General features: G+C 41.7%; 1 protein-coding gene across 1 annotated transcript in view; it reads left to right on the forward strand.

Moving 5' to 3' along the window:
- The window catches only part of LOC111155304 (occludin), a 64,839-nt gene extending 41,640 nt beyond the window's left edge, over positions 1-23,199 (forward strand). Inside the window, exons 5-9 of the mRNA XM_022515444.1 lie at positions 6,640-6,785; positions 14,235-14,450; positions 17,824-17,995; positions 19,579-19,620; positions 22,003-23,199. Of these exons, the coding sequence (XP_022371152.1) occupies positions 6,640-6,785; positions 14,235-14,450; positions 17,824-17,995; positions 19,579-19,620; positions 22,003-22,104 (678 nt within the window). The 3' untranslated portion in view covers positions 22,105-23,199. The remainder of the gene's footprint in view (positions 1-6,639; positions 6,786-14,234; positions 14,451-17,823; positions 17,996-19,578; positions 19,621-22,002) is intronic.
- Positions 23,200-26,976: the final 3,777 nt, after the last annotated feature.

Raw genomic sequence — 26,976 nt, forward strand, 5'->3', positions numbered from 1 at the left:
CCCTATTTGTATTCTTTAAACATGGTTTGTGTGAGTACTTGTCCTTTTTGAAGTTAGTCTCAAGAGTGAGTCTGAGTCACTCTTTAGTTGGTTAGATGTATGTTTTCTCCACAGCCACTGTGTATGTCCGTCCCTCCTTTTTCTTCTCTTTTTCAAAGATTTCATTTACTTATTCGTCAGAGAGAGAGCACAAGCAGGAGGAGCAGCAGGGAGAGGGAGTAGCAGGCTCCTGTGTGGGGCTCCATGTGGGGCTTGGTTCCAGAATGCTGGGACCATGACCTGAGCCAAAGGCAGATACTTAACCAACTTGCCACCGAGGCGTCTGCTTCCTTCTGCTGTCTTGTTTTTCCCTTTCACAATGTCTGAATGTGGGATGGGGTGCTACTAGGACCAGCACCTCCTCAAACAGAAGCCATTTAAGGGAAGCCAGTTGGGCCTGCTGTGTGGATTTCTGCAGCATCCGTCCACCCCCACTACCCCTGCTTTACTTGGGTCTCCTCCCCACTAAAAGGCTCTGGGGTGGGAGTATGGGATCAGGCCTCCAGGCTGGCTGGCCCCGAGGCTCCATCGGGCTTCAGAGCAGTACCCACCGGCTCTCAAACTTTTCTTTCCCCTCAGTACTTATGCTTAAAAGGCCTATCTTTTTTTACTTCATATTTTCATTCTGCTTTCTTCTGACCCTAATCCCTTAGAGCTTTTCTCAGGATACTTTAGGAAAGTTGTTCACTATTTTTTATTGAGTATTAAGCCTCGTTTTTCTCAGGTTCTAAAGCTTTAAAAATTTACAACAGTTACTAGAATGGTGGGTTTTATTTGCTTATTGTCAAGAATTTGAGCTACGTCATCAAGTTCTGTGGACTGGCTGAGGACCCAATCAGTAATACCAGCGCCGCTCAGAAATCCCTTTGTAGGGTGCGTTAGGTGTCTGCCTTTGGCTCAGGTCATGAGTCCTGGGGTGGAGCCCCACATGGGTCTCCCTGCTCAGCAGGAAGCCTGCTTCTCCCTCTCCCACTCCCCCTGCTTGTGTTCCCTCTATTGCTGTGTCTCTCTCTCTGTCAAATAAATAAATGAAATCTTAAAAAAAAAAAAAAAAAAAAATGCCTCTGCTCACACCAGGAAACACAGGCTGAGGACTCCTGTGTAAGTGCCCACTGGGGCTGCTATTCTTTGAATGCAGCAAGTTTGCATTGGTACTATGAGAAAAGGAGTAATTCAGCTTCTTTCTGGAAAAATGAAGGATAGGAAGAAAAAAAATACCTTACTCCTTGTTTTACAAACATATTTTGCCTTTGCCTAGAGATTGTTAAGCTCCTTTTCAGGACAAAGCCTGCTTCTTATTTATCTTTGAGTCTGGCTGGAGAATTTTTTTTTTAAAGCTGCAATGCATTACAAATTTGCATATCATACTTGCACCGGGGCCATGTTAACAATTAATCTTCCCTGCATTGTTCTGACTTTAGTATACGTTCTGCCAAAGCAAAGCACTGCCTTGGGATTTTCTGTGTATATGCATAAAAAAGTTTAAAAACTGGAGCCCTGTGCTGGAGGGTGAAGTGAGGGGTCAAGCTGGTCTGGTTCTGCTGACTCGAAGAGCTGAAGGTCAGCTCAGAGCAGCTCATTTGATAAGATGTTTGGATATGTACAGCATAGAAGTTCAGCAGTAATAAACGAGATCACCTTTCTGCAGCCAGTTCTGGGCTCCTGATTTGTGCCTGGTAGCATGCTGGGCTCTGGAGACCCAGGGAAAGGTAGGAGGCAGCCCAGGGAGGGGAGGCGGATTGTAGCAGAGGCTTTTGAGGGAGCTGTATAGTTCAATCCCACATTAACCTTTTCCTTGGTGTGGGTGCTTGGAAAAGGTGTCTAGCTCCCTGAGTCATAGCTTCCTCATTTCTAAAAAGGGAATGTTAGTATTTACCTATACGCTTGTGCCTACTGAATGATCTGTGTTTCATTGTTTGGCACATTGTAAGTGGGCAGAAAGTTGTGGTCTTAAGAACCGCCTTAAGTGCCTCCTGAAGTTAGAACAATGACGGGAGCAAGCCATTATTCTGGTTGGGAATGACTGTAAGGCCGTGCCTAAGTGCTCTCTTGTGGGAGGCTTGTGTGCGCAGGTGCTGAGCGAGACCAAGCACAGGTGGGTGCCTCATCTCTCAGCAAAGACATGTGTGGAAGGCCTCGGGGGCTTATTGGCATGGCCACTACTTGGTAGTGAGCCAAGACTTGAAGCCCAATTAAGGATTATCTGGCAAAGACAGGGGAAGGGCTTACCCTTCCAGGCACTAAGAAGTCTGCAAGGACACCCAGGTGCCTTTTTGGTAAGGTTTCGATTTCAGGTTTGCCAGAACAGTCGAGCTTTGCAGCCTCGCTCAAGTTGTGAAGAGGAAAAACATGGAAAAGTGTTAAATGGGTCTTTAAGTAAAGGAAGTCTTTTGAAATTCTGATGAAGTGTCCAAGACAAGAATAGACCTTTGACTTGGGGAGCGTTTGCCTGTGAAGCTTGGCAGTGGTGTCAAGTTCTAGGGAATCCATTGGGAGCTGAGAATGGTTCCCACCTGTCTGTGTCCCCATGCGGTGACATCTAAGCACACTCCCTTGCAAGCCACCCACTGGTTTCCCAGTTGCCGCCAAACTCCCACTTTCAGAAGGAAGTGATCCCATTTCTGGCTTGAGGGACTGCTAATCAAGAATACCTTATGTACTTCAAGTGGTGGGTAAAGAGGTATCTTGGTATGTGTTACTGCAATGATGGAAAGGAGCAGGTCGTGTTTCAATGCTATGCTTAATGGGAAACAAGGCGTAAACTGTGTTGTAGGGAAATACGCTGTATTGGTGCTGAACCTAATTGTAAGGACTTAATAGCAAAATAGTCTTTCACATTTAAATACTTACAGAAGTTCTTTGTTTACATCAACTGGATTTAATTTCAGAACCCAGCATCTTCTGAGTTTTTACTATGCTCATCAAGGTACTGTGCTAAATATGGTGTCTTCTCATCTCATTGGACTGTAAACAGAACTTTTTTTTTTTTTTTTTTTTAAGATTTTATTTATTTATTTGACAGAGATCACAATTAGGCAGAGAGGCGGACAGAGAGAGAGGAGGAAGCAGGCTCCCTGCTGAACAGAGAGCCCGATATGGGGCTCGATCCCAGGACTCTGGGATCATGACCTGAGCCGAAGGCAGAGGCTCTAACCCACTGAGCCACCCAGGCGCCCCTGTAAACAGAACTTTATGACGTAGGTCATTTCCCCATTGACCATGCCACTAATTTTTTTTAGTTGTAGTAAAATTAACATACAATGTTATATCAGTTTCAGGTGTACGACGTAATGATTCCACAACTGTCTATATTCCTCATTGCTCATATGATAAGTATAGTCACCACTTGTCACCAAACAACCTTATTACAATCTTACTGACTGTATTTTCTATGCTGAACTTTTCATCTTTGTGACTTGTTTTGTAACTGGAAGTTTGCACCTCTTTTTTTTTTTTAAGAGTTTATTTATTTATTTGATAGAGATCACAAGTAGTCAGAGAGGCAGGCAGAGAGAGAGAGGGGGAAGCAGGCTCCCTGCTGAGCAGAGAGCCTGACATGGGGCTCGATTCCAGGACCCTGAGATCACAACCTGAGCCGAAGGCAGAGGCTTAACCCACTGAGCCACTCAGGCACGCCAAGTTTGCACCTTTTAATCCCCTTTATTTTACCTATCCCCCAACCCACGTCCCCTCCAGCAACCACAGGTTTGTTCCTTGTATTGAAGATCTGGTTTTTTTGGGGTGCCTGGGTGGCTCAGAGGGTTAAGCCTCTGCCTTCAGCTCAGGTCATGATCTCAGGGTCCTGAGATCGAGCCCCGTATTGGGCTCTCTGCTTAGTAGGGAGCCTGCTTCCCCCTCTCTATTCACCTGCCTCTCTGCCTACTTGTGATTGCTGTCTGTGTGTTAAATAAATAAAAATCTTAAAAAAAAAAAAAGATCTGTTTTTTGTCTCCTTTTTTCTGTGTTTATTCATTTGTTTTCTTAAATTCCGTATATGAGTGAAATCATGTGGTATTTGTTTTTCTTTATCTGACTTATTTGACTTAGCTTGACTTATATGACTAACATAGCTTCTAGGTCCATTCATGTTGTTGCATATGACCAGATCTCGTTCTTTTTTGTGGCTGAGTAACATTATTCCGTATACATCACATCGTCTTTGCCCAGTCAGCTGTCATTGGACACTTTGGTTGTTTCCACATCTTGGCTATTGTAAATAATGCTGCAGTAAACACAGGGAGGGATGCATATATCTTTTTGAATTAGTGTTTTTGTTTTCTTTGGGCAAATGGCCAGTAGTGGAATGACTGGATCTTATGGCCTATTTTTAATTTTTTGAGGAGCCTCCATACTGTATTCCATAGTGGCTGCACCAGTTTGCATTCTGTCCAGTAGTGCCTGAGGGTTCCTTTTTCTCCACATCTTTACCGGTGTCTTGTCTTTGTGTTGTTGTTGTTGTTGTTGTTATCATCATTATTTTGTCTTCTTATTATTTCTTTTTGATTTTCGCCTTTCTGGCGGGTGTAAGGTGATACCTCATAATGGTTTTGATTTGCATTTCCCTGATGATTGGTGATGTTGAGCATCTTTTCATGCGTGTCTTGGCCATTTGTGTGTCGTCTTGGGAGAAATGTGTCAGGTCCTCTGCCCATTTTTAATCAGATTGTTTGTTTTTTCTGGATGCTGAGTTCATGTATTTTAGATATTAATCCCTTATTGGATATATCATTCGCAAATACCTTCTCTCATTCAGTATGTTGCCTCTTTGTTTTGTTGATTGTTAACTTTGCTGTGCGAAAGTTTTATTTTGGGGTAGTCCTGGTAGTTTATTTTTGCTTTTGTTTGCCTTGTCTCAGGAGACAGACCTAGAAAAATATTTCTATAGCTGATGCCAAAAAGATTACTGCCTGTGTTTTCTTCTAATTGTTGTATGGTTTCAGGCCTCCCAGTTAGGTCTTTAGGCCGTTTTGAGTTTGTGTATTTGGTGTAGGACAGTGATCCAGTTTCAGCCTTGGCATACCGCCGTCCAGTTGTGCAGCCCCATCTGTTGGAGAGACTGTTTTCTCCAGGTTCTGTGTTCTTGCCTCCTTTGTCTAGTTCGACCATATGAGTGTGGTCTGTTTCTGCGCTCTCCATTCTGTTCCGTTGATCTGTGTGTCTAATTTTTGTCCCAGTACCATGCTGTCTTGAATACTTCAGCTTTTTAGTATATCTTGCAGTCCAGGGTTGTGATACCTTCAGTTTTGTTGTTCTTTCCCAAGACTGCTTTGGCTTTTTGGAGTCTTTGTGCCTTCATACAAATTTCAGATATTATTCTAGTTCTGTGAACAGTGCTGTTGGTATTTTGATAGGGACTGCATTACATCTGTAGATTGCTTTGGGTAGTATGGACATACGAACAATAATGGTTCTTACAATCCGAGAGCATGGAGTATCTTTCCATTTGTGTGTGTCATCTTAAGTTTTTTTCTGTCAGTTTTTTTATGGTTTCATGTGTCTGTTGGCCATCTGTTCGTCTTCTTTGGGGAAATGTCTATCAGGTCCTCTGCCCATTTTTAATCAGATTGTTTGGTTTTTCCTGATACTGAGGTCATGTATTAAGAACAGAGCCATTGAAAATGTATGTTAAAGGAGAATAGGTGCACCTGGGTGGCTCAGTGGGTTAAGCCTCTGCCTTCGGCTCATGTCATTGTCTCAGAGTCCTGAGATCGAGCCCCACATCGGGCTCTCTGCTCAGCAGGGAGCCCGTTTCCCCCCCTCTCTCTGCCTACTTGTGATCTTGTGATCTCTGTCAAATAAATAAATAAAATCTTAAAAAAAAGATAAACAAATCTCTCATTAAAGAACTATAGCAGAAATCAGTTTGCACTTCTTAATTTCTTCTGTGGCTTCAACATTCCATATTTAGTGTGGATAGGTTAAGAAGAACCAGTGTCTTTTGTCCTAGATTAGTTGTTTTCTAACTGTGGTGCCCAGACAGCAGCATAAGCATTACCTTAGAACTTGTTAGAGATGAAAATTCTTGGGGCGCCTGGGTGGCTCAGTTGGTTAAGCGTCTGCCTTCGGCTCAGGTCATGATCCCGGGGTCCTGGGATTGAGCTCCGTGTCGGCCTCCCTCTCAGTGGGGAGTCTTCTTCTCCCTCTCCCTCTGCCACTCCCCCGCTTGTGTTCTCTGTGCTCTCTATAAAATAAATAAAATCTTTAAAAAAAAAAAAAAAAGAAGAAAGGAAAGGAAAAGAAATGAAATGAAAATTCTTGCCCTAACCCAGACCCAGCCTAGATAAAATGAGATTAGTCCTTGTATATGGGGTGGAGCAATGGATAATCTTTCTGCCTGGTCACATCAGGATGAGGGTCAGGTAATTGGGATTTTTTTTCCTTCTTTGTAATTCTGGACTTGTTAAATTAACAATGGCATCATTTGTGTATTGGTAGGAATACGGATTTGATTGTTAACACTAACAATAACAAGGTGGGTTAACAGTATTTAATGAGCCCAATAAGTATTAGGTAATTTTATATGTGATATTTTTCTTCATTTCTTTCCCCTTTAAATTACAGGGTCAGTAATAACTGTGTCTCCTGGGGCTTTTTCTTTAGGTTAAAAACGTTTCTGCAGGCACACAGGACATGCATCCTCCCCCTTCTGACTATGTGGAGAGAGTGGACATTCCCGTGGCCTACTCTTCTAATGGTAAAGTGAATGACAAGAGGCCCTATCCGGAGTCTTCCTACAAATCAACACCGTAAGTAGCATCTTCCTCCCTCAGATAGAATGAGTCTTAAAAATGAGTAATTGGATACATTGATAAATCAGTTCCTGTTGTACCATTTAAAATAAATGCTTTAAAATAAATAAATAAATTTAACAGTTTCCCAAAGGCTGGAGACTGATCTTTTGCGTTGTTGATGGAGGGTTGGCAGATGAGAAGGGTGGGACTGTCAGCGGATGGGATCTTCTCCCCCTTCTAAGCTTCTTTTCTCTTGCTGGTTTAAGGGTGAAAGGATAAATTGGGGGTTTTTTTTGCTCTAAAAAAGTGGTTCTCTTCCCTGTTGCTGGTTTTGAAGTTGAGGTTAAAGTAGAGGATGGTACTGATAGAAAGCAGAGCTGTGTGCGGTTCTGTCTCTCCTTGCCTGAGAGGTCTCATGAATGGAAGGGGAAGGTTGCAGGTTGATCCACCCCAGGCACGTCCATCTTTATTTAACGAGCAGACTTTGTTTGAATTCAGGAATTCTGAGATCTCACTGGCTGTGCTAGATCCTTCATGTTGCTGGGAGGATGTAAAACTGATAAAGCCTGTAGGTGTAGTTTTACAAGTAGTGTAAATAATCTCACACTGAGCTTCTAGCCTAGATGGTGTCACCTAGTAGGTGCCATTATGGTTGCTGAAATGGTATGCCTATTGTGGTTATAATTTACCCTAAAGCCTAATTCTAATTCAACCTAATGACTAGAGAGGTAAGGGTGTTTTGAAATACTGTTGTAGACTGGATATAATTTCTGCCTGAGGATGAAAAATTATTCATCTTTTTTTTGAAGATTTTATTTTATTATTTTTTTAAGGTTTTATTTATTTATTTGACAGAGAGATCACAAGTAAGCAGAGAGGCAGGCAGAGGGGGAGAGAGATGGGGAAGCAAGCTCCCCGCTGAGCAGAGAGCCTGATTCAGGGCTCAATCCCAGGACCCTGAGATCATGATCCAAGCGGAAGGCAGAGGCCCAACCCACCGAGCCACCCAGGTGCCCCTGAATATTTTATTTTTAGGTCACCTCTACACCCACGGTGGGGCTGAAACTCACAGCCTTGAGATTAAGAGTCATGTATTCCAGTGACTGACTCAGGCAGCCACCCCCTTTTCTATATACAATTCTAGAACTTCAGATTCCTTTGTAGACTAAAAAATAAACCTTCCCTTTAACTACTTGGATTGTTTTAAGTTAAAGGTGTATCTGCTGGAAAACTTGGTGTTGCTTCAAAGTTGTATCTCCAGCTCCCGCGCCTACCCCCATCCCTCCCATCTAGTGGTCCACTTTAGGTAGAAATCCCCCCGAATGCATGGTAGTTTGGGCACCTGCAGCTAAGTTAATTGTGGAGTCAGTTTGAGACAATAGGGTTTATTATTACCCTGGAATGGAACTTGGAAACAGACAGGAGTTTGCCTTACCCTCAATACATATTTTGTTTGGGTCTTTAGAATTGACTATGCCATTGGTTTCAGTTGTGAATGATTTGGAGGAAGAGCATTTTCTTTGTTCTCCTTCTGTTTGGATTTTGAGAAAAAGCCATAGTGCTTGAGGCAGTCAGGGGCAAAGGTGTACAAAGTAGAGACACAATCCTTGTAAAAGTTTAAAACTATGATTTGTATGACTTCCGTGCATACATAATAAATATTTATAATGCATCTTGTGACCAGCTGTGCCTCTAAATTAATTATAAAGCCTGAATGGTTACACAGTATTCCACATGCTGTCTCTTTTCATGAAAACCAAGATATTTTCACAAATTCATTTGCAACAATTTAAAAATCTTACTTATTCTTGAATAAGCCAGTACATTTGTAAATATAAAATGGAAAAGGGACATAGGTTTAGCTTTTGTCCCCCACTACCTAGTTCCTGTTCCTAGAGGCAGCTAGTGTTACCACTTTCTTTTTTTTTTTTTTTTTAAGTAGGCTTCACACTGGGCTTGAACTCAGGTGCAGAGCTTGAGCTCACAACCCTGAGATCAAAACCTGATCTGAGATCAAGAGTCAGATGCTTAACCAACTGAGCCACCCAGGCACCCCACCAATTTTTCTTATATAACTTTTTTTTTTTAAGATTTTATTTATTTATTTGACAGACAGAGATCACAAGTAGTCAGAGAGGCAGGCAGAGAGAGAGGAGGAAGCAGTCTCCCCGCTGAGCAGAGAGCCTGATGCGAGGTTCCATTCCAGGACCCTGGGATCACGACCTGAGCTGAAGGCAGAGGCTTTAACCCACTGAGCCACCCAGGTGCCCCTCTTATATAACTCTTGATTTCTCTTAATTTCTCTTATAATTCCAGAAATTATTTTTAAAATATGTTGGCCAAAATGTACATTAGTTAGACCTTTCTTTAGAAAATACTGGCATGGGACGCCTGGGTGGCTCAGTTGGTTAAGCAGCTGCCTTCGGCTCAGGTCATGATCCCAGCATCCTGGGATCGAGTTCCGCGTCGGGCTCCTTGTTCTGTGGGGAGCCTGCTTCTCCCTCTGCCTCTGCCTGCCACTCTGTCTGCCTGTGCTCGCTCGCTCTCTCTCTCTCTGACAAATAAATAAATAAAATCTTTAAAAAAAAAAAAAAGAAAGAAAGAAAATACTGGCATATTGGGGGGTACCTGGGTGGCCCAGTTGGTTAAGTGTATACCTTTGGCTCAGGTCATGGTCTCGGGGTCCTGGAATCGAGCCTCATGTTGGGCTCCCTGCTCAGTGGGGAGCCTGCTTCTCCTGCTCTCTCTGCCCCCCCATTCGTGGTCCCTTGCTCTTCTCCCTCCATCTCAAATAAATAAAAATAAAATCTTTTTAAAAAATACTAATGTATTAAATACATTATTAGCAATATGTCTTGGAGATTGTGCATATCAGCGTACAAAGAGTTTACTGATCTGCTTTATAGCGGCATAATATTCCACCAGATGGATATACTATAATTTGTTAACCCTACATTGATGCACACTTTTCCCCCAATGTTTTATTACAAATTGCTGCAGGATATAAACTTGTACATGAATCACTTTTCACATATGCGAATGCATCTGGAAGAGAAATAACTAAAAGCAGAAATGCTGAGCTGGAAGAAATTTCTTATTTCATTTTGATAGGTACACTCGAATTGTAGTCCTCAGGGGGCGTACTTATTCATATTCCCAGCCTACACCCTAGAACTTTTTTGAAGGTCTGGGAAATGCAAATGTGATGCTTAGTTTCAAAATCTAGAAGAAGGGGAAAAAAAAAAAAATCTAGAAGAAGGGGAGGATGGGGATGGTGCTAAGGAATGTGATGGAACATTATGTCCTGTTTTGTATCCGATAATGTTGAAAGGAACTTGCAGCCTCTGGGGAATAATAGAAATGGCCGGGTGTTGCCCATGGCAGATTTCTTCATGCTCTGGAAGATTCAGAGCACATCCACTTGTATGGGGTAGGGGATGCACATTATGTCGTGGGTTTGTCTGTCCTCAGGCTTTCATAAAGGTGCTTAGTAGCCCACGAGGGCCTCTCCTTGCTTTTGTAGTCCATAGACAAGGAATTAGAGCAAGAACATTGTGTCTGAGCTCCATGGTAAGGATGAGGTACCTCCACACTTAGAATTTTTTTCCCCGGGGCATAACACACATTCAGTAAAGAGTACTAATCTTGAACACATACAGTTTGATGATTTTTTGCATGTGTGAATGCTAAAGTAACTACCACCACACCAACAGAGAGACATACCAAGCACTCCAAAAGGTCCTCATGTGCCCATTCTTCATTGATATCTCCATCCCCACCACAATTTTGATGACTGTAACTACCTCTTAGTTGAGTTTATTATTGAAGTTCTTATAAAGTGGAATCATATGGTAATTACGGTTGTGTCTGGTGCCTTGTGCTCATCATGTCCTATATCTTAGAATTTCAGGGCAATTAGAATTCACACTGGGTTAGGAGATAGCAGAATTTAACTGAAAATGGTTGCTTCTCTACCTTTTCTAGTTAAATTTAGGAGCTACCCCCCCACCAACTAGGTACCTCTCCTGCTATCCTGTCCAAATCCAGGGTGAATTCATCTTTGTAAGTCAAGGAAGTTGAATGTTGGCATGTCCCAGAGCTTTCAAGGGGGCTGACACCCGAGAGTGCCAATGAACCCTTGTATGGTGCAGTAAAGAAGCCATGAAGATAATCTGTTAGGACTGTATACAAGTTGTAGGAATTCACTGGTCCACATTAGACCAAGGAATGGGCTCCCTTCAGGAAGGGTGTGAGCCAGGAACTCAGAAGGAAGATATGAGGACTCCTGTTGTTGTGTGGGCTTTATTGTCGGTACAGCTTCTATTAAAACAGCACAGTCATCCACATTTTCCAGGCTACGTTGACCTTCCAGCACAGGATTTAGAAAATAGAATGTTTTTTCCCAAAGCTGACATACAAAATATATTGAAAGATTCCTGATTGGCCCTTTTTGAGTCATTATCATTCCCAAGGCTAGGGAGATGGGGTTCTCTGATTGACAAGGTTTAGATATTCCCCCCAGTAATGGTGACAGTTCTAAAATACTACATAGTGGCACTTGGGTGGCTCAGTCATTAAGCATCTGACTTTGGCTCAGGTCAAGATCTCAGAGACAGGGATCGAGTCCCGCTTTGGGCTCTCTGCTCTGCAGGCAGCCTGCTTCTTCCTCTGCCTCTCCTCCCTGTCCCCTCTGTCTCTCAAATAAATAAATAAATTCTTTGGAAAAAAGATTAAAAATCAAATAAAATACCATGTACATAATGGACAGTATGCTGACTGATGTTGATCATGTCTTGTTTCTCTTCCCTCGTGGGTACTGGGTGTCAATCAGAAAAGAGGATTCTTGTGAATGTGTTTTCAGTTCAGGAATTCTCTCTCTCTCTCTTTTTTTTTTTAAAGATTAGTTATTTATTTATTTGACAGACAGAGATCACAAGTAGGCAGAGAGGCAGGTAGAGAGATTGGAGGAAGCAGGCTCCCCGCAGAGCAGAGCCCCATGCGGGGCTCCATCCCAGGACCCTGGGATCATGACCTGAACTGAAGGCAGAGGCTTTAACGCACTGAGCCACCCAGGTGCCCCAAGTTCAGGAATTCTCTTGAACACCTGCCATGTACCCAGTAGTTGGCTAGGTGCCCCGGGAATTCCAAGTCCTTGTTCTCATGGAGGTGGCGATCTACTAGGGACAGAAGACCACACACAGTAGCTACACTGAGAATCAGGGCGAGGTGGGAGAACCAAAGGCAAGTGAGGGAGGATGTGTAAAGAAAACATATGCATAGAAGAGATAGAATACACAAGGGTGAACTTCTGGTCCTGGAGACTGAGTTTGGAGACCAGGGAAAGCATACAGCTGGTTGCCTCTTCAGGGTCATGCAGATTATGACCTAATTGAATTTGTATCTAAAGGTAGGTTCAGAGATTATTGACGGTACACATATTCCCTCTTTTTTTTTTAAATATTTTATTTATTTATTTATTTGAGAGACAGAGATCACAAGTAGGCAGAGAGGCAGGCGGGGGTGGAAGGGAAGCTGAGCAGAGAGCCCGATGTGGGGCTTGATCCCAGGACCCTGAGATCATGACCTGAGCCGAAGGCAGAGACTTAACCCACTGAGCCACCCGGGCGCCCCCATATTCCCTAGCTCTTAAATGTATATATACTTGTAAGCATTTTGCGTTTAGGTTTTATGCTGTATCAAGTATGTTACCCTCTGGTGTTGAAAGTATGTAGGAGAGTGGGAGGTGGAAAACTTCCAAAGTAAAGAGCTATTTATTTATTTATTTATTTATTTATTTTAAAAGATTGTATTTATTTATTTGAGAGAGAGGGAGGGAGAGTACAAGCAAGGGGAAGGGGCAGAGGAGCCCAACAAAGTAAAGATTTATAAGATCAATATCTAATGTAATTATGGGAGGAGGCCTGTTTTAATGTTTTGGGTTTTGTTCTTTTCTAATTTCTTTTGCTGTTTGGCTTCCTCCTCCTCTAGTCACTACTCCCTCAAATACACCTACTGCGTTCCCAGAGCAAGAAGCATAATACTGGCAATTTTGGCAGAGTGTCTAGGAACTTGTTACTCATTGACTCATGGAGAAAGTCACATTTTCCCTTCTTTAGATGTAGCAATAACAAAGCATACAAAGCCAGTGTAACCTGAATACATTCAATAGTAGGCATAAATCCCACTTAACCTCCGCAACTGTGCATACACATCCCAACGCTTTAGGCTTCTACAAGACATCAGTAAGTGTGATAGAAATCTGGACTTTGACAACAGTTAGTGGCAAGCAGTTCTGGATCCCCTAGAAAATAGATTATACTTCACACACAAAGCTCAAGATGAGAGCTTCTGTAAATTGAAAGCAGTGAGAAAACAAAAATCTTAAGACGTTTTTAATAGTTGGTTTGAATATCAAGGCTGAGGCTTGAAAGTCTCTGGCCTGTCTTTTGTCTTCCTTTCAGCACTCTTCTTGCCCGTCTGCAGCTCTGCTGCCAGGGAGAGTTAAGCTCGGCATCGCTGTCACTCACATGTACTTAACCATTGCCATAGCTCTTGCTAGTTACTTCTGTGTTTGGCCTCGTTTTCATGCTTGGCACAGAAACATTTGCAATTAAAAATCTAATGCAATATTAAATAATTGCATTAGGAAAATAAGTCTAATAATTGTAATGCTTCCATGCCATTCAGTCTACATGGCTATAAGATGAACATAGCAGTTTAAATTTTTAGTACTTTAGTTTTTCTAGATTGTATCTTGACAAGAAAACTGCTGTATAGGAGTCTAGAATTAATATTAAAAATGCTTACCTCTGGGGTCCCTGGGTTGCTCAGTGGGTTAAAGCCTCTGCCTTTGGCTCAGGTCATGATCCCAGGGTCCTGGGATCCAGCCCCTCATCGGGCTCTCTGATCAGCAGGGAGCCTGCTTCCTTCTCTGTCTGCCTCTCTGCCTATCTCTGTCAAATAAATAAATAAAATCTTTAAATAAAAAATACTTACCTCTGAGAGTCATCTTCCAAAGGTAGATAGGTACGTGCATTTCTCTTCAACTCTCGGAATTCCACGAACCTGTGGAAAAGAATCCTGAGTGTTATTTTCTTGACCGCCTTTTGTGGAGTAAGTCCCTGGCACAGGTCCAGGAAACACCTCTCCCACAGCAGCCTGGGCTTCCTAAAGTGCAGTCTTGGGTCCATTTTACTCAGAAGGATTTCCAGAGGGCCTCCTCTTACATTGGAACCTGAAAGCCTCTGGTGTGTTCCAGAGGGTCTGTCTGAGCTGGTGCTAACCTGAATGCAGGAGCCTGGGGATCTCCGTCATGCGGAGTACGTGAATTGCTTGTGCGAACGCACATAGGTGTGGATGTCTCTTAGTGTGTACTGTTGTGGCTCTCTGTGGTTATGGTGCTCTTGCTGGCCACGGGCTGTAGTGGACCCCGCCATCCCTGAACACTGCTTGCTGTTTCGTTAGGGTGCCGGAAGTGGTGCAGGAGCTGCCGGTGACCTCGCCCATGGATGACTTCAGGCAGCCTCGCTACAGCAGCAGCAGCAACTTCGAGACGCCTTCCAGAAGGGCCCCCACGAAAGGAAGAGCAGGCAGGTCCAAGCGGCCGGAGCAGGACCACTATGAAACAGACTACACGACTGGCGGAGAGTCGTGTGATGAGCTGGAGGAGGACTGGATCAGGTAGTGGATGGCATCGTGCGGGAACCGCCTATGCCGGTTCTGATGTTAGCCTGGGCCAGACGGCTGGGGGAGTGCTTGCCGGCTCAGCTGGGCTTAGGTGGTGTGATTTCATCCTTGAACAGCCAGGACTGGAGGCTTTTTTCCCCCCTAGTACTCTTTGATAACAAAGGTGGATGGGGAGGGGTCTGTTTGGCTGTGACTGTGTCCTAAAAACATGTTGAGCATCTTTCACGAGGTGACTGATGAACCCCACCAGTGTTCGGGCGCCCCTGGCATTCACTTTTAAGTTAAGATTTCATGATGAGACAAGAGAGTCTTTTAAAAGTTTAATCCTCTGGGTGGCTCAGTGGGTTGGGCCTCTGCCTTCGGCTCTGGTCACGATCTCAGGGTCCTGGGATCGAGCCCCGCATCGGGCTCTCTGCTCAGCGGGGACCCTGCTTTCCCCTCCCTCTCTGCCTGCCTCTCTGCCTACTTGTGATCTCTGTCTGTCAAAAAAAAAAAAAAGTTTAATCCGGAGGACTTTGGCAAACAGTTACGTAAACAGTGAACAATGCGTGTTCTGGCGCAGATGTGGTTAAGTTCCTGTGTGTGCTGGTGGTTGAGTTACAGTGCATCATTACCAACTCCACTTGTGGGTGGTGTGTGGCCCTTTGATGCTCAGGGATTCTGAGAAGTGGGGTACAAATCAGAAACATCTGCAGTGTGAATCTTGGTGCATCAAAACATTGCTTCTCAGGGTGAAAGGAGGGATGAGTGGTATAGTAGAGTATGAAATCTCACTGGTGATTCTCATTCCTCATTCCCCTTTCTCCACAAGAGTTCTTGGCCAGGGACGCCCGAGTAGCTCAGTAGGTTAACCTCGGTTTTGGCTCAGGTGATGAGATCGAGCCACATTTCCAGTGGGGAATTTACTTGAGATTCTCTCCCTCTCCCCCTCCCCTGCATGCTCGCTCGCTCTCTGTCTCTCAGATGAATAAATCTTCGAAAATAGAAGTCCTTGGCCAAGTTCAGCCATCTAGCTATAAAATATATTTTTAACAAGAACCATGGAAGATTTAAATGAAAACTTTTTTTTTTTTTTAAGATTTTATTTATTTGACAGACAGAGATCACAATTAGGCAGAGAAAGAGAGAGGGGGAAGCAGGCTCCCCGCAGAGCAGAGCCCAGTGCGGGGCTCGATCCCAGGACCCGGGGATCATGACCTGAGCTGAAGGCAGAGGCTTTAACCCACTGAGCCACCCAGGTGCCCCTAAATTAAAACTTTTAAAGATTTTTTTTTTTTAAAGATTTTTTTTTTTTAAGTTTTTTATTTGTCAGAGAGAGAGAGGGAGAGAGCGAGCACAGGCAGACAGAATGGCAGGCAGAGGCAGAGTGAGAAGCAGGTTCCCTGACAAGCAAGGAGCCCGATGTGGGACTCGATTCCAGGATGCTGGGATCATGACCTGAGCCGAAGGCAGCTGCTTAACCAACTGAGCCACCCAGGCATCCCTAAATTAAAACTTTTAAGAAGCCTCAATTCTTTTTTTTTTTTTTTTTTTAAAGATTTTATTTATTTATTTGACAGGGAGATCACAAGCAGGCAGAGAGGCAGGCAGAGAGAGAGGAGGAAGCAGGCTCCCTGCTGAGCAGAGAGCCCGATGTGGGGCTCGATCCCAGGACCCTGAGATCGTGACCTGAGCCGAAGGCAGTGGCTTAACCCACTGAGCCACCCAGGCGCCCCAAGAAGCCTCAATTCTTACTCCTCTTTTGAGCAAATCATTTCATTTCTCATCTTTGTAAAATGAAGATGTTAGGCCAATTTTGATGTAAAAATGGAAATTCCCTGTTGTTGTGAAGTTCCTTAGTCCTGTGAAATAATTCAGAGTATTTCCTCAGTGGATTGTTAGTTAATGAGCATCGCAGTGACACATAAAAAATGGCTAGTATATTGAGAATTACAAGTGATGCAGAATTTCAGGGCTTTTTTTTTTCCAGTTTTGTGCATTGCTGCATTATTTGTATGCTGAGCATGTATTTTTGTACATGTACATTTTAAAGTCTACTTCTGTAATCAAAGGACTCCAAATAAGCTATTCCTGTTTAGGAAAACAAGATCAATTTAAAAAGACAATCTAGGGGCACCTGGGTGGCTCAGTGGGTTAAAGCCTCTGCCTTCGGCTCCGGTCATGATCCCCGGGTCCTGGGATTGAGCCCCACATTGGGCTCTCTGCTCAGCAGGGAGCCTGCTTCCTCCTCTCTCTCTGCTTGCCTCTCTGCCTACTTGTGATCTCTGTCTGTCAAATAAATAAATTTTAAAAATCTTTAAAAAAAATAAAAAGACAATCTAAAAACTGTAGTTGGTAGCAGAAAACAACTACCTGGCTGTCACCTGCTCTGCCACTGTGATGACGAAAACATACTTTATGTTCCAAAATTCCAGTTTTAAGACTTTAAACAGAAATATTCTATAATTGTGTGGTGTTGTATATTTAGAATAAATGAGTTCCTATGACTTGAACCTTAAAGTTCATAAATGATTTTTAATTTTCTTTCTTTTTTTTTTTAAGATTTCTATTTATTTATTTATTTGATAGACAGAGATCACAAGTGGGCAGAGAGACAAGCAGAGAGAGAGAAGAAGAAGCAGGTTCCCTGCTGAGCAGAGACCCCCCCCCCCCGATGCGGGGCTCGATCCTAGGACCATAGGATCATGACCTGAGCCGAAGGCAGAGGCTTTAACCCACTGAGCCACCCAGGCGCCCCTTTAATTTTATTTCTAAAAATTATATAAGCACAGTATTTTATTTTTAAAAGATGTATTTATTTTAGAGACCATGCACAAACTGAGGGAGAGGGAGAGAAGTAATCTCAAGCAGGCTCCCCACTGAAGTGGAGCCAACACTAGGCTTGATCCCAGGACCCTAAAGTCATGACCTGAGCAAAAACCAAGAGTCAGCCACTCAACTCACGGACACCCAGGCACTGCACTCCCCCCAAGCATAGTATATATATATTTTCAAGCATAGTATTTTTAAAAGCATAAGCAGTGATATATAAAGTATAATCATTCTTTTTTTTTTTTTTTGAGAGAGGGGAGAGAGTGGGCGAGAATCTTAAGCAGCCGCCATGCTGAGCATGGAGCCCAAAGATGATTGGTTTTATGACCTAAGCTGAAATCAAGAGTCTGATCCTCATCTGACTGAGCCACCCAGGTGCCCCTGAAGTATAATCTTCTTAAGAGAACTCATTTGCATCCCACCTTTCTCTTTCTATAAGCAACAAAACGAAAGCAGGAGATTGTAATTTTCCATATCCCACCAGCTTCATTATCTTTGATGAAGAAATACTGGAGTTTATGTCTGCTAGAGTCATAGTCATTTTCTCAATTTTTAGGGAATATCCACCTATTACTTCAGATCAACAAAGACAACAGTACAAGAGAAATTTTGACACTGGCCTGCAGGAATATAAGAGCTTACAAGCAGAACTCGATGAGGTCAATAAAGAACTCTCTCGTCTGGATAAAGAATTGGATGACTATAGAGAAGAAAGTGAAGAGTACATGGTAAATTCAGACCTGATAATTACATATTATAGATGATGTTATTCTAATCTATGAAGATAGAGTATCCTTTCTACTAATGCAGACTCAGATTTTGCTAGCAGTTCTCAAATTGATTTCCTTGAAAAACAACTGAAATCCTGTCTTGGATGAAAGTCTTTCCAAAATGAAGAGTGTACTAATGTAGTTACAAAGTACAAAAATTAGTCTATGTACATGTATCCCTTTCTATTAAAAAAAAAGCTATATTTTTCTATTTATAAACACAGTTCATTCTTTATATAAAATATTAAGCAAACAGAATTGGGTACAGAAAAATAAACTGCCTTAAATTCTGTCAGTTGGTTGTCACCAAAATATTGGTTGTTAAAATAGCCCCTTCGTGCACAAGTGCACCTAGACACACACCATCTTTGATATGAAGTTATCTTGTGTTTTACTACATCCTTCTTAATTATTTTACTCAGCAGTAGTTTATGGTGGTGGTGGTTTTTTTCCCCCTTGGCTGAGATAATGTTTGTCTATGAAAGTTACTCTTTCCTTTTTATTTTTATTTATTTATTTATTTTTAAGATTTTATTTATTTATTTGACAGACAGAGATCACAAGTAGGCAGAGAGGCAGGCAGAGAGAGAGAGGTGGAGGCAGGCTCCCTGCGGAGCAGAGAGCCCGATGCGGGGCTCGATCCCAGGACACTGGGATCATGACCTGAGCTGAAGGCAGAGGCCTAACCCACTGAGCCACCCAGGTGCCCCTACTCTTTCCTTTTTAATCCCCCTTTCTATACTGTACTCTTTACAAGGAAGTCACTATGCCTACATCACCCTTCAGGAATGGGAAATTATGCTTTAGCTCTTTAAAGACAGTGCACCTACACAAATTATTTGGAATTCTTGTGCATAAGAAATTGGTCACTTCCTTGCATTTATTTATTTTAATCATTTATATCAGTATTGACATAAGTTTATGTCAGTACTGACATAAATGGATATCTGTTTTATGCTTTGCGTTATAATCCAATACTAGTTTGAATGGATATCTGTTTTATGCTTTGCGTTATAATCCAACACTAGTTTATTGCTCAAAATATTTTATATATGTATAGTATATAATATATTAACTTGTATCTGTAATATATACATCACAAATATATATATTAGTGTGGGTATATGTTTGTACACTTACATATATACATAATACATATGTATTTCAGTTAGTTACTAGGGAACTCAGACCAGTTTCATAATGGGCTGTAACCAGGTGAAAGCTATGCTTTAGTGAAGAGCTCTCTGGTGTCAGCGTGGCACACGGACCACATGGGGACAGATGAGAGGCAGCTAAACAAAATAGTTAACCTGCCTATGAAAATGAAACGTGAGGAATAAGTCATGCATTTCTCTTTACTGGCTGCCTTAAGGCCCCCTTGCTGACTATGATAGTTGTCAGAACTAAAGTCTTCATTATTTTAATTGCCTGTCATTTTGGCATTGGTGTCAGTTTTAGCTCCAAAATAGAACATCGGGACTGTTATTTTTGAAAGAGAAAATGCCCCACTAACCATCCTCTATTGTGTTTCTCATTGACAGGCTGCCGCTGATGAGTACAATAGACTGAAGCAAGTTAAGGGAGTAAGTATCCCAGATTGTAAGATCCTTCGAGGAAGAATTTTTCTATTATGTCTTTTACTTAACCTTTTGAAATGACTATGAACACCTTATCACATAAGCACTGATTATGACAAAAGGCCCTAAGACCACAAGCTGAAAACTGTAACAGAAGGTAGAACTTAATTTCAGTTGTTTGCAGCTACAACCAATTCTGATAAGCTTTTTTTAAAAACTTGAAGTATATATATACAGAAACCACACATCATGAGTGTACGATGTGGTAAATTTTCACCAAGCGACCATATACCTTTGTAGCTGGCACCCAGATGAAGAAATACATTTCCCAGTGTATACATTTCCCTGGCAAACCCTCTTATGCTCTCCTCCAGTTTTCCTTCTCCCCAGAGATAACTACCATCCTATCTTCTACCAACATAGAGGAGTTTAGCCTATTTGGACTTAATGTGCATGGAATCATGTAGTATGTATATTTTAGATGTGATTTCTTTTTTAAAAGATATTATTTATTGGGGCGCCTGGGTGGCTCAGTGGGTTAAGCCGCTGACTTCGGCTCGGGTCATGATCTCAGGGTCCTGGGTTCGAGCCCCGCATCAGGCTCTCTGCTCAGCAGGGAGCCTGCTTCCTCCTCTCTCTCTACCTACCTCTCTGCCTGCTTGTGATCTCTCTCTGTCAAATAAATAAATAAAATCTTTAAAAAAAAAAAAAAGATTTTATTTATTTATTTATTTATTTGAGCAAGAGTGAAAGCACAAGCACTGAAGATCAGAGGGAAAAGCAGGCTCTGTGCTGAGCGTAGAGTCTGATATGGGCCTTGGTTGGGTTTGGGTTGTTCCCAGCTTATGGCTTTTATAATTAATGCAGCTTGAAACATTTTTGTAAGTGTCTGTGCACATGTGAACACATTTGTTAGATGTGTGCTTGGGAGTGAAATTTCAGGGTCATTGGGCAAGTATCTCTCTGACCTTGGGTAAATGGTGTCAACAGCTTTCCTGGTTTGCCAGTATAATCCCAGCGAGCTGTGTAGATTCCTTTTGCTCCATATCCTTGTCAACACTTGGCTTTATCGGTCTGTCTAGGTTTAAAACTTTGTTTTTAATAGATATTAAATTTTTTTAAAAATCACAAAACACCATAATTTTAAATGCAAGAATTTAAAAGAGTATGTAGTGGGGCATCTTTGTTCTTGGGGTTTTGAGTTCAAGCCCCATGTTGGTTGTAGAGATTACTTAAAAAATTTTTTTTTAATTTTAAAAAAAGGAAAGGAAAGAGTATATAGTAAAATTCCCTGTCTTACTCCCCATTTACCTATTTCTCCTTTCCCAAGTCAACCAATATCACCAGTTTTTGTTTGACCAATTGTTTTTTAAAGATTTTGTTTTTTGGGAGGCTCCTGGGGGCTCAGTTGATTAAGTTGTCTGCCCTCAGTTCAGGTCATATTCCCAGGGTCCTGGCATTGAGTCTGGCATTGGGCTGTCTGCTAAGCAGAGAGTCTTCTTCTCCCTCTCCCTCTGCCCCTCCCCCCCATTCATGCTCACTTGCATTCTCTTTCTCTGTGTGTCAGATAAATCTTTTTGGGAGTCCCTGGGTGGCTCAGCTGATAAAGCATCTGCCTTTAGCTCAGGCCATGATCCCAGGGTCCTGGGATGGAGCCCCACATTGGGCTCCCTGCTCAGCAGGAAGCCTACTTCTCCCTTTCCCTCTGCCTATAGCTCCCCATTTGTGTGCCCACTTTCTTTCTCTCTCTGTCAAATCTTTGAAAAAAAAATTTTTATTTTTGGGGTGCCTGGGTGGCTCAGATGGTTAAGCGTCTGCCTTCGGCTTAGGTTATGATCTCTAGGTCCTGGGATCGAGCCCTACATTGGGCTCCCTGCTCTGCTGGGAACCTGTTTCTCCCTCTGCCTCTCCCCCTCCTGGTGTGCGTGTGAGCACACACTTGCTCTCTCTCAAATAAATAAATAAAATCTTTTAAAAAATTGTTTTTAAGTTCTCTCTACACTCAGTGTGGTGCTTGACCCCACAACCCCAAGACCAAGAATCACATGCTCTACCAGTTGAACCAGCCAAGCACCCTTGTTTTAATGATTTTTTTAGATGATGTGTTAGCAAAAAGTCCAGTTAATTTTGGGGGTCACTTTACAAATCACTAGAAATTAGCATATGCTTTGTAAAACTCAGGTTAAAAGGTACAATTGAGCAAAAAGAATCAACCGCCTGTATGATCAGAGAAACTGCCATAAGCCTGTATGTCTTACTCCATTCCTCACTCCCAACAATTTTGACTAATATTCCATGATTATTTTGCTTCACCTCTGCCTTCCTAGCAGCTAACACAACTTGTTTTTATTCTGTTAAATTTACCTGGTTTATTTTTTTCTTTTTTAGTCTGCAGATTACAAAAATAAGAGGAATTATTGCAAGCAGCTGAAGAGCAAATTGTCACACATCAAGAAGATGGTGGGAGATTATGACAGACAGAAAACATAGAAGACAAATGGCATACAATTGAGAGATTAAGAAGTATTTGACATCTCTGCAATGTTGTCAGAAGGCAAAATGACTTTGGATTCTAACCCAGGAGACCAAGTCTTTTTGATCATTACAAAGTTTTGGTAGCTTTAATATCATCAGTATTAAAGCATTTTATAACTAGCTTTTGATAATCAACTGGGCTGAACACTCCATTTAAGGATTCTAGGCTTTAAACTTCGGCTGCTGTATTAAGGACTGACTGACTACAGGTTGAGGATTTTAAACCCTGAAGGAAGGTCCCACGGTGACGTGTGCTGTGAACTTGCACAGTCTTCTCTTAATACGTAAGTGCGCTCATTAGTTCCCATAGGCTATCTCGTCCATTCCTCCTGGAGTTCTGCCTTCAGAACTGTTATTTATAACCATTCCTTCTCAGGTAAGGAAATTCTGTCCCTGCAGTGAAGTGTCTGAAGTAAAAGTGCTTGTTTCCTGGCTTGCAGTTTTGGTTAAGTCTGTTTTGTGACTTGAGTCCATGAATAAAAGTCCCTGGCCTTTCGTATGTTAACTAACTATGTTAGCTAACTACAACCTCCCTATTGATTTTTTTCTGCATATCAATGGTGTTAAAAGAGCTTTTATTATTTTATGTTATCCAGATAATAAAGATCATGTAAAAATAACAAATTATGGAAACTTAAAGATTGTATATAGATTCACCTTTTAAGAATCAAAATTTAAAGCTCCTGGTTAGAATTCTGTTGTGTATTCTAAAATACTTTGTAATCTTTTATGGTTTACATGCATTGTTTGTTGTTGTTTTTTTTTTTAAACCAACTAGGCTTTTTCATTATATCAGAGTATCTGATGACGTTGCTGATTCAGTTGTGACTTGAATTGAACAATGTTCAGGTTCTGTACATACTTTCTAAGGTATTAAACCTGGTGTTGTCTCTCTTTCATACACTTGTTTGACATCATTAGTGCTATTAAGGTTCAGAAAATCATACTCAGTTTTATCTGTTCATGTTTTAAACTATTTTGGGTGCTGTGCTGGTTGCTCACTTTCCCAATCTTGGCTATCAGAAGGATGATTTTTCTGGAAATAGAATGCAATCCCACAAAACACGAAATTACTTCAGGTGGTACCCTCGGTTCACCACTTGTTTTTTAAATTTAAATTTTTATTAGTGAAGTGAAATTAGCTGATAGTAGTGGGCATATAGCGAACCCATTTGGTTGTGATTATCCCCTCAGTTTAGAATTGTTTTTGTGAAAATATTTGAAGAATAAACTTTAAATAATCATTAGTATACAATTCAGACATTTAAGTATGTAATTCTTTATATACAAGTCTGAGGGGCTGCCTGGGTGGCTCAGTGGGTTAAAGCCTCTGCCTTCGGCTCAGGTCATGATCCCAGGATCCTGGGATCAAGCCCCGCATCAGGCTCTCTGTTCAGCAGGGAGCCTGCTTCCTCCTCTCTCTCTGCTTGCCTCTCTGCCTACTGTGATCTCTGTCTGTTAAATAAATAAATAAAACCTTTTTAAAAAAAAAAAAAAGGTATATACAAGTCTGAATCATTTTCCGAAGATACATCTTAAAATAATTTTTCTATTATAACATTGATTCATTTCTTCAAATTGAAGAAATTCTTAATTTTCCATGTGCCCTAGATACTTACTACAAAAGGTAATAGTTTATAGTTTTCATACCTTTTGGTTTTACACCAGATGGTAAAGACTCTCTTGAGCAACTTAACTCAGTTTTATGTATGCTAAAATTGAAACTTCTTTGTTCTTGGAAGTCAGTGTACTTAGATTATGAAGATGGGAAGGTTGCTGGGGTTCTGACAAAACAAAAGTGTACAGCTGAATGAACAAAATCAAATAGCATGAATTTCCATTGTAAAATTGTGTCAGAAAATTGGATTTAGAAATAAAATAACAAGAAAACCATTTCTCAAATGTGGTACTTAAATACCACTTGGGATTAACCAGCTGGATATAACTTTAAGAACCACTTAGGCCAGATTCTAGTTTGGAAAATTAAAGGTTTAGATTAGACATCGGAGGTCTGGTACAACTCTGACCTGAGATGCTTACTTCTGCAGTCTGCCTTCTACTATAAACAGTTGTTCCAGAAGTTCTGTTGGGAAAGCCTGTGATCCTGCTGATAGTTGCACACAGGGATTCCTTTATGTATGTGATTCTGTATTAAAAGTAGATAAGATCAATATTTTAATTTCTCTGTATTTTGAAAAATTTAAAGAAATATAGAAAACTATAAACGTATGTATATCCATCTTCCAGAAAGAACAGGTGTTAGTTTTTTCATATATGCCTTGTAGTTTTGGAAATAAATTGAAGGCTACTAGTATTTCTAGTAAAAGTTAAACTGTATACACACACATATATAAAATTATCATTTAATCCTTATAACATTCCATTGACATGTAATCATTTCTCATCTTCATTTAACATGTAAGAAAATGTGGTAGGTTGACTGGTCCCCCGTCACACAGTGGCACGTGATTAAATAGGATTGGAATCTTGGTCTGTTGGAGTATTAGGTTCTGTACTCCCATTCTGGGTTAACTGTCACTAAATTCATGGGTTGGGTAAGATGGGATTGCTCTGTCTGGTGTTAATAAAATATATTTTAAGAGTATTTTAAGTACTTTTAATTGATATAGAATGCTTCATATGAAATACTGAAAGTATCTATAATGACCAGAATGGTGGTGGTGGTGGTGGTGTGTGTGTGTGTGTGTTTGTGTGTGTGTCTGCTCATTCTGTACGAGCAGAAGAAGAAGGAGTTCTCCAGTCGTGGCTCTGGGGACCTTTTTGAGTTGAGGTTGTTTAAGACTTCCTCACCCAGAACTGTCTTCCCTGCTTCATCACTGTGATAGGAAATACCTCATCTGCACATTTCTGAAGGCTCAGCTGGAGGAATCAGGATTCAGACCCAGTCTCCTGGAAGCTTGTGGTTCTCCACTAACTGTGTAACTTCTCTTCTGTGAAAGGACAAATGACTTAGGTGGAGGGCTGTGTCATCCCTCCTCCTGCGTTTCATTTTGTTCACATGTCTTTTAATGGGAACAGTTTTCATAAAGAAAAATGCCCAAGTAACTTGGACAGTTTTTAGAAAGCACTGTTAAAATAATATCACCTTGCAGTTAGAGAAAAGCATGGAAACATAACTGTGATTTTATGGGGGGGACTGCAACCCAGTATAGGCATCCCCCCAAGATTTCTAGTGGCTGCTACAGGAACTGCTCGCTCCTCCCTGCTGGTGTTGTCCTATTCTTCCTTTGTCCTGCAGCAGTTACTTGCTGTGTGACCTTGGACAAATTACCTAGCTTTCCTGTCCCTCAGTTTGCTTATTTGTGTGAGAACTATGTGTACCTATCCCCTTAGTTGTTATGAAGGTAATGTAGGACTTAGAACAACAGTCCTTATCACAACATAATAAATATGGCCAGTTACACCTAGTTTCCAAAGCTGCAAGGTGAGACTCGAAACAAGCTTTTAAAAAGCAAATCGTGTGTAAGAGTGTATAATCATCCCAATCCTTATTGGTCTGTGCTGGATGCAGCCTTAGGGTATCAATTCTTTTGACTTTTAGATAGGTAACAGCATTAGGCTTGGCACTGTGACTTCAGGGATGATGAACAAATCCTTTACGTGTCAAAATAAGGATTAGTCTATACTGTTAAAAGCAGTTGGGGCGCCTGGGTGGCTCAGTGGGTTATAGCCTCTGCCTTCGGTTCGGGTCATGATCCTGGGGTCCTGGGATCGAGCCCCACATCGGGCTCTCTGCTTGGTAGGGAGCCTGCCTCTCCCCTCTCTCTGCCTGCCTCTCTGCCTACTTGTGATTTCTGTCTGTCAAATGAATAAATGAAATCTTAAAAAAAATAAAAATGGGGCGCCTGGGTGGCTCAGTGGGTTAAGCCACTGCCTTCGGCTCAGGTTATGATCTCAGGGTCCTGGGATCGAGCCCCGCATCGGGCTCTCTGCTCAGCAGGGAGCCTGCTCCCACTGAGCCACCCGGGCGCCCCCATATTCCCTAGCTCTTAAATGTATATATACTTGTAAGCATTTTGCGTTTAGGTTTTATGCTGTATCAAGTATGTTACCCTCTGGTGTTGAAAGTATGTAGGAGAGTGGGAGGTGGAAAACTTCCAAAGTAAAGAGCTATTTATTTATTTATTTATTTATTTATTTTAAAAGATTGTATTTATTTATTTGAGAGAGAGGGAGGGAGAGTACAAGCAAGGGGAAGGGGCAGAGGAGCCCAACAAAGTAAAGATTTATAAGATCAATATCTAATGTAATTATGGGAGGAGGCCTGTTTTAATGTTTTGGGTTTTGTTCTTTTCTAATTTCTTTTGCTGTTTGGCTTCCTCCTCCTCTAGTCACTACTCCCTCAAATACACCTACTGCGTTCCCAGAGCAAGAAGCATAATACTGGCAATTTTGGCAGAGTGTCTAGGAACTTGTTACTCATTGACTCATGGAGAAAGTCACATTTTCCCTTCTTTAGATGTAGCAATAACAAAGCATACAAAGCCAGTGTAACCTGAATACATTCAATAGTAGGCATAAATCCCACTTAACCTCCGCAACTGTGCATACACATCCCAACGCTTTAGGCTTCTACAAGACATCAGTAAGTGTGATAGAAATCTGGACTTTGACAACAGTTAGTGGCAAGCAGTTCTGGATCCCCTAGAAAATAGATTATACTTCACACACAAAGCTCAAGATGAGAGCTTCTGTAAATTGAAAGCAGTGAGAAAACAAAAATCTTAAGACGTTTTTAATAGTTGGTTTGAATATCAAGGCTGAGGCTTGAAAGTCTCTGGCCTGTCTTTTGTCTTCCTTTCAGCA

This window comes from Enhydra lutris, unplaced genomic scaffold (genome assembly GCF_002288905.1).
Source record: "Enhydra lutris kenyoni isolate GAN:26980312 unplaced genomic scaffold, ASM228890v2 scaffoldscaffold40, whole genome shotgun sequence".
In the NCBI taxonomy this organism is placed as follows: Eukaryota; Metazoa; Chordata; class Mammalia; order Carnivora; family Mustelidae; genus Enhydra; species Enhydra lutris.